General features: G+C 40.6%; 1 protein-coding gene across 1 annotated transcript in view; it reads left to right on the top strand.

Annotated features, from left to right (window-relative positions):
• Positions 1-2,314: 2,314 nt before the first annotated feature.
• The window catches only part of LOC146667674 (ubinuclein-1-like), a 6,114-nt gene continuing 308 nt past the window's right edge, over positions 2,315-8,120 (top strand). Inside the window, exons 1-13 of the mRNA XM_085409330.1 lie at positions 2,315-2,536; positions 2,998-3,102; positions 3,476-3,574; positions 3,830-3,970; positions 4,113-4,204; positions 4,291-4,876; positions 4,979-5,049; positions 5,811-5,940; positions 6,033-6,157; positions 6,559-6,639; positions 6,749-6,892; positions 6,988-7,035; positions 7,142-7,719. Coding sequence (XP_085265456.1) covers positions 2,315-2,536; positions 2,998-3,102; positions 3,476-3,574; positions 3,830-3,970; positions 4,113-4,204; positions 4,291-4,876; positions 4,979-5,049; positions 5,811-5,940; positions 6,033-6,157; positions 6,559-6,639; positions 6,749-6,892; positions 6,988-7,035; positions 7,142-7,697 — 2,400 coding nt within the window. The 3' untranslated portion in view covers positions 7,698-7,719. The remainder of the gene's footprint in view (positions 2,537-2,997; positions 3,103-3,475; positions 3,575-3,829; positions 3,971-4,112; positions 4,205-4,290; positions 4,877-4,978; positions 5,050-5,810; positions 5,941-6,032; positions 6,158-6,558; positions 6,640-6,748; positions 6,893-6,987; positions 7,036-7,141; positions 7,720-8,120) is intronic.

The following is an 8,120-nucleotide window of genomic DNA, read 5'->3' as shown; positions in this document are numbered from 1 at the left end:
TTCTATGTCACAGCCTGAAACAGCTGATGCCCTTTGAGAAATGGATCTCAAGTTATGAGCGATTATGCTACAGTCTTGGTAACTTCACTACTTCTTGTACCTCAGCGAGCACACAGACAACATTGCCATGAACAGCTCTTTTGTTGGCCTTTTGGAAGAGGGATTACTTTGGCAAATGCTATGCACTTGGCAATGAGATGCCTCTCTAATATGTTCAGGTCGCACAGTTCATTTGGAATATCTGTAAGCTGTAAATTATTAGCTATTGCTAGGGGAGACGTATTACCATTTTAAGCTGTCTTTGGCAAGTGTGACAGATCCACCCTCTCTTTCTGTTATTTGGAAGCATGCACTGTTCTGAATGGTGGCATTCATTATGGCAAACTAATAAACTTTCTCATAAGGCAAAAGTTTGTCCTAAGGGTTAGGGCTGGTAAGCCCACTTTTTATTTGTGATCGAAACTGTCATTTTGGTGTCTATTTTGCATCTTCCTCTAATGTCTATTGCAGTCTGCATGGTGTTACTCAGTCGTTTGCATTTGTTACACATTGTTTGTCTTATTCTTAGCCGTTGTTTAAATGTAAATGCTGCATCCCTTGCATAACGAGTGGTGATATAAGCCTTTTAAGACTCTTCAAACTAACCTCTGCTTTTGCTTAAAGCCGATGTCCTGTTGGTATCGGTTTGTGATGTATGACGTTTGTTTTTGTTGGAAACTTCTGTCTTGATGATAATGAGCTTGTTGATATGAATTTTAAACTCTCGCAAATCTCACTGCCGTATCTCTTTCTCTGTTGTGATTTTTTCTTAGCATATGATAATTCTCAATTTTGTTTCCAATGTCAAAGTTCTTAAGTTTTTCCTTAGAAATCTTTGTTTCTGTTTTTTGGTTATTTAGTTATGAGAAGCTACCTCTAGCAGACTGTCATGCTGAAGTTTATCTGCACTTAAACCTGAGATGTGTCCCTTTTGACAGGAGAAATACAACCCTGGGCACTGACTGCTTAGGCAGGAGAATTTACATGTGGCAGAGTGCTTTGCTTAAGCTCATCTAAATGCTGAAAAAGCACAGGCGTCAGTTCAAAATGAGCATCTCGACTGGTGCCTAACTTTAGTGAACATTTTGTTAAGTTTTGTTATAAGATCATCCAAATGTGTGAAAAGAAACCCAACAGCTGTACCAGTACCATCTGGGCCCAGGGTAGTCCATCTGGTTGCCTGGAGTGTGGATCACAAAAGCCAAACCTTCCATCCTGGGCCGAAAATAATGTCAAAGATTTCTTCTGTGTTCAAGAATCTTTGGACTTTTTGTAAAGTGTAAACACAAGGGCAGAGATTTCCAGGTGTTGAGAAAGCAGATAAGAAGCAGCAGGGGCCATACTCAGACAATCTTCCTCTTCTGCAAATAGAACTACTGAAAAAAAAAATTTTTTTTATTCTTTGTAAAAGTATTTTTCACGTTATTTATATTAACTGTTACATAAATCTGCTTTGAGACATGTGCTTGTTGCCATGCACAAACCAAATAACTAAAAACTCTTGTGGAACAGCATGAATACATTACCTACATTTTTTATTAGAATGGTCACCCCCTCAGAAAATTTGCTGCCCTCCCTAATGGCCCATCCTGGTAAAACTGTCTTATGTTGGTAATAATTCAAATAAACGTGAGCACAAGAGAGAGAAAGACAGCCTACAATGAGTTGAAACATTAACATTAACTTATAATTATTTATTCCTGTTTAGAACACATTATTATGGATTTCAAAATCTTATTTGCTTTTCATATGTAGGCCTACCTATTGTCAGTGATATCAACTTTAATAACAACGTCTCTCTTTTTTGCAATATTTTTCAAGCAACCTATATTTGACAACAGCATAATAAAACTGGAAATTCTGTTTTTTGTGCGCAATCCCCAATATTTTTAGTGGTGCCTATATTGGCCACCCCTATGAAAAAAAATCTGGAGGCGCCACTGATAGATAAGCGGAAGAAAATGGATGGATACTTAGGATAATACAGAGCCAGTACTTGGCACTCCCAAAGCTTTACAGACGTTTTCCCAGAATCCTGTTTCTCTTTCAACACGTTCTTCTTCCACCTGGTTCTGAGAGAGTTTTATGCGTGAGAAACGAAGAAGACGGACCATCTTTAAAGAAATAAACCTCGCTTTAAACAAACGGGATTGCTTGCCAAGGTAACACAGTTGGGCACGTGCGCGCACACCTGCCGCAGTTTGAGTTTAATTAAACTCTCTTTGCCCGTCTCCTCAGTTCAAACCAAACCAGACTCCGGTGTGCTGTCGCTGGGATGGCTGAACCCCGGAGAGTTCAGCTGTTTACTCTCAGCAGTGATGCGCCCTCTTCTAACTCGCCTTCGACCCACAGGTGTCCGTCAGGGGTTCCGCAGATGGAAGAATCCCGCTCAGATCGACCCGCTGACACCGAAACAGTCCGGCTCGTCCTCACATTATTTGAGCCCGACGAGCGGAGCTTCCCGGAGTTCAGCTACAGGCAGCTTGTTGATGACAAGGTGGGATTAAGTCACGACCTCCACCCTCCTAACCTGTAACCAGTTAAGATACAAACAGACCCGTGACTGTAGTTAGTCTGGGTTAAGTAGGCTAAATATTTTTTAGGCTTTTGGCTAACCACATGAAATTGTAAACCATTTAAGGTATTACACACACAAAAAGCAGTTCAGTTTTAATTCAGTTGGAACTGCATTGCTAATTCAGCAGCAGCCTTTGCTTAGTTTCAAAAGTGGGTTAAAAAACTAACTTTTTAAAGCCAGAGCTGGGTTTAAAAGTTAGATAATAGTCAAAGTGGGACAAAGATCTGCTTTAACACTCACAGTGGGAGTAAATTGCTATTCTGAATGACTTGATTTGTTAATCTCATGAAAAACTAATAAACATGCTGGTTGCATTGGAGCCAGACATGTGTTCAATTTCCTGTAAAACAATGGCTGGCATGGCATTTAATGGGTTTCAGATAAGTCAGTCAAAAATTGAAGGACCACTGAGCAGACTAGAGGAGGAAGAAAAGAGGGAGAACGATGAAGTCGCTGCCATTGCAAGGAAGTTGGAAGAAAAATATGTGAGTAGCCTTTTACTCTTGTAAACATGTAAACAGATTTTGTTTGGGGGGGGGGGGTTTCGGTGTTTTTTGTGAGGGTTGATGGGTGCTTGTCTACAGCTGGGTGGCCCAGAGGTCAGCCTGGACACGATAACCTGAGAATCCAATACAATGTGATAAAGAGAACGTTCATATATTAAGGCTTAATAAATTATGTTCACTTTTGGTAACACAGGTTGTGCCTCCGAAAGCAGCCTGTTACTCCCTTTGTTATTTAAAAAACAAATTACCTTATTAACCTATAAGATTAAACTGATGTGTGAACAGAAGGTGGCAATCACTATGATAAATATTTGTAAATGGTGCAGTAATGTTATGCTTCCTCTCAATACAGGGTGCCAAACCTAAGAAAAAAAAGGACCGCATCCAGGACTTGATCGACATCGGATTTGGTTATGATGACGAGGATTCTTTCATTGACAACTCTGAGGCTGTGAGTCGGTGTTAGAACACCTTTTGAAATTTCTCACAGCTGGTATAAACTCGTCCTTGCCTGCTGTGCTGCACAAAAAGACGGTTTGATTTCTAGATTATGACAATGACCTCACTCACCACTGAGTAAATGTTCTTTCTGCTTAAGCATTAGCTCGCTGCTGCACGTGAAAGCTCTCAACAGCCATCATGTGTACTGCTTGTGGTTATACAGTCCCTCAGTAGTTTCTGTAATTGTATTACATACTGCTTTTAGTATGACGAGTTCGTGCCATGCTCCATCACCACCAAATTTGGTGGGTTCTATGTGAATTCGGGCGTGCTGCAGTTCCGCCAGGCCTCTGACACCGAAGACGATGACCTCACAGCCGAAGAGGAAACGATTGAGATGACAAAAGTAAGCAGTAAGAGTACATGACTGGCTACGCTGAATATTTTGGCAAATCTGCTAAATAGATTTAAAAGGAAATTTTGCACCAACATTTTGGTTCTTTATAACGTTTTTGAGTTGTTTAACATGCCTTTGAACAATTTCCCAGAAACGTAAACTGAATAATGATCAGGAGAAGCCAGGGAAGAAGCTGTGCAGAGCAGATGGAGAGATAAAAAGCAACATGGATCATAAGTTAAGGTGAGGCTGACCAAAGTTAGATACTGATGCTGTAAAGCTGACTTAACAACACTAAATTGTTCCCTTGTAATTTTCTTGTTTTGTAGCTCTATGTCTGAAATTGGGCAGACTGATGAGATGGAGATCAAAAAGAAGAAAAAGGCTGTTAGGACTCTGAGCGTCACCAGCATGCTGAAAAAGTTTCAAAAAGAAAAGGAGAGAGAGAGACAGAAGAGAGCGAGGGACAAGGCAGCTGCAAATCTGGGTGCAACAGTAACCCCTCTGTTTCCTGCGGATGCAGGTGGGGGTGGAGGCATGGGGCTAACTGACCCTCTTCTCAGTTTAATTGGTTCAACCAATGACCAAGCTCTGATTCAAGCAGCCAGCACAGTAGATTTTGATATTGATCTGGACTCTCTGTTAGAAGTCAGTGAAGAGATCTCATCGCCTAAATCACTTCCTCAACCAGCATTAGAGATGCAGCTGATCCAAAGCAAAACTGATGATTCCGTGCAGCTCGACACCTTTTCTGATCCCAAAACCCGAACTTCAACTTCAAAGAATAATTTTCTGGAGAAATGTGAACCAGAGCAAACCCAGCTTGTGTCAGATTCCAGTTCTACATCACAGAGCGCCCCGCTGCCAGAGGGACTTCCTCCAGCACTGAAAGACAGCATTAGAAACCTCACAGTGGTGAGATGTTATGTATTTCTGCTGAAAGGAAATGCCTGTGCACACTGTATAGGTTGACAAACTGATTGCAGTTTAATGAGCAATGTTTACACTGATTTTTAGGCGGCCAAGATATCAGAGGGAGAGTCAAAACTCAAGTTCTTCAGTCCAGATATCAACTCAATCCTGCTAGAGTGAGTTCTCCCAAGTGAACATATTCAAATGTAAAACCATTAACAGTGAACAGAACATATTTCTCTTTGCAAGTTTAAGTGAAAGTCCTTCAGCACAGACATGCACAGCATACAAACTGCTGCTATTATTATTATTATTATTATTATTATTATTATTATTATTATTATTTTAAAGAATGATGCTGAATTTAAGGGCAAAGAATTAAAAACAAAAAGAAATGAGGAATAATAATCTTGTCATGGAGATGGTGCGTCTATATAAGGCCAGGCTGAGTGTGTGTATGTATGTAGATATAGTGATAGATATACCTCAATGACTCATTCTTTCAGAAACTACTAGGAAGTGGTATTTATTTATATTAGGTGATCACGTTTTGTGGAACTTGAATGCTCGTGTAAGAAAAAGTTGGACAGTGCCTGCTTCAAGTTCAGGTATTGACCTGCAAACCTTGATCTTGACCTTAAATTTGCTACACACGTGATTATCTGATCAAAAATCTTGTTATACCTATACTCATGCCTAAGATTTCAAATAATCTCCTTCGCAAATTTTAACCGGTTTACACACAGATTAGCATGGCATACAAAGATAGTAGCTATGTAGGTGCAGCGTCACAAAGCCGCTTTTATGGCTGCATGCTCAAAGGTATACAAAGCAGTATATAACTCACTAACCCTTTAACTAAATGTGTACCTGTTCCACCTGAGATATTGAGTGTGGTGTTTAAATGCATGTTTCTGCTCTTGGTGTTTCGGCACAGCATTGAGTTACAGTGTCGGGAGCAGAGTGGGTCACTGCGCTCCAAGGTGTACACACACCTGTCGTCTTTCCTGCCCTGTAGCAGAGATACGCTTCTCAAACGTGTAAAGAAACTGCTAATCGCACAAGTGGTGAGTGTGCTCATGTGTTCAGCTGCATTTCTATTACAGAGTTGTAAATTATTTATACTTGTGTGACCTGCTTTTTATGCCCTCTTGATAAGGGGGAGCCCCCTGGGGTGGAAAATCCCATGCAGAAACTTAAAGATGCCATTGGAAGATCTATGCCTGAGCAGATTTCATGTTTCAATGAAGAATGTCAGGCGTATGAACAAGTCAAGACTTCAAAGTAAGTTCATTTATTCTTGGAAAATGGAGGTGAGACTATCAGCTACTAGTGTCTATAATTTTATTTAACAAAATAAAATCTCCTTTCCTACTTACCACGTTGTCTCATCTCCCATTCTTAGCCACAGTTGTGGCTGTATTTAAATATTACAATCTTTTCTTATGGCTGACACAACCAAATTGTACAATTTCAAAAAGGCAGATGTGACATGAGCATTACTCTACAGCATGTACATGCAACTGCTAGGCTGGGATCAGCATTTACTCAGCTTGAACAGCACTCTGGCTTCTAGGCTAGCTTAGCATTAGCATGTTGGCTGTGCAGGTGCTTGCAAAGAGAATTGGACTACTGGAAACCATCCCTAGCCCTCTGTGATAATGGCATTTTCTGTTTATCTAAAGAGCAACAGAGGACAATGATGAGGAGAAAACTGGGAGAAAAGCAGGTCCTAAGAAAGTGTTCAAGTGGAATGAGGAGATCAGGTAAGCTGTAAAGATCAATCACGTGTTAACATGTTTTATTTCAGTAAGATCTTTTAAAACTGTGCTTTAGTCCATGAAAACGGACACTTTGACCTGTTCTGTCATTTAGAGAGTGTTTGGGCCAAGTGCTGAAAGCAAAAGCAGACAATTATAAAAAGGAAAGGAAGGGGGAACAGGAGGTTGAAGAGCATCTCAAGATCTTTCTTGACAATGAGGTCAAACCGCTTTGGCCAAAAGGGTGGATGCAATCAAGGTAAACTATAATGGTGCAGTTTCAGTCCTGAAACTTTATTTTCATACTTTTAACTATACACATGTTACGACTTAAATGTCTTTTTTCTCTCTCAGGGTTCTGATGAAGGAGAGCAGGAAATTGTTACATCTCTCGTCATTACTGTGAGTGCAGCGATGGGCGGAATTAAATGCTGTTACTTGTATGAATTTCTACATAAAATGTTTAAAGTTATTTACCAAAAATGCAAGCATTGTTTCACATGTTTAGAACGAAGAAGGCCAAGTGTGAGAAGAAGCAGTCATGTTCATTCTCAGATGACTGTAATGACGATTGGGGAAATTCACCACTGACAGAAATGTCCAGAGGAGCAGCTTCTGCCTTCACCGAAGGCTCCGATAGACTCAGTTCTGTTGTTCACGAGGGTGCTGCCACGAAGAAGGGCGAGGTCAAAAAAGTGGAAATGAATGTCAGAGCCACCTCAAATGCAGAGTCGGAGAAATCTCAAGTTGATGAGACTCCCACTCATTCCCTCCTGGATCTCCTTGCTGAACAAGCCCTGGCTCAGGAGCAACACCTCCCAGGGCTCCAGGAGCTCCTAGCAGAAGTTGCAAAAACCAAGTGTTTTGTTCATCACTGGAGCTTCTCGGAGACACAGAGTTCTCCCCTACTCCCTCCTCCTCCTCCTCAGTCCAGCCCAGTTGGTTTCCCAGCACAGAGTATATGTGGTGACATTTTGCCTCAGATGCTTCAGGTTGGAGGCACCAAACATGCAGATGCTGTTCAGGTGCACAGAGTCTCTGAAGGTGATGGTGCTACAAAATGACAACCTTCAACAAAGACATGCAGTAAGTTGTATATTTTCTTTTTACTCTAACATTACAACAACTCTGAATTTAGAGTAGTGCTCCTCATGTTCAGTTTTCTTTCTGTCTTAATAAAAGGGGATGAAAAGGGGACACTCCAATGATTTAGGGAATTAATTGGATAGCAGTTTTATAGAACTGAACTAAAATGATCAGAAATGCTCAAAATGACAAAAATCAACAACCGAAGGGACATGTTTGTACTTGAAACAAAATTAATTTCAAATTCAAATCTCATATTTAGACAAAATAAAAGATGGCTGTAGCTCCAAGGTTCAAAATTGGCTCCAAAATCCTGAAACCTGCATTCTGTCTTCTAAGAGTGAGAGGATTATCCAGGATGTGTGTTAGCTAATGGTTTCTAAACGACAATGGCAGCAAAA

The sequence above is a fragment of the Rhamphochromis longiceps genome, linkage group LG6, assembly GCF_057381845.1.
Source record: "Rhamphochromis longiceps isolate RC_006_pf linkage group LG6, R_longiceps_female_GT1.1, whole genome shotgun sequence".
NCBI lineage: Eukaryota > Metazoa > Chordata > Actinopteri > Cichliformes > Cichlidae > Rhamphochromis > Rhamphochromis longiceps.
This window is presented reverse-complemented; position numbering and strand designations above follow the sequence as displayed.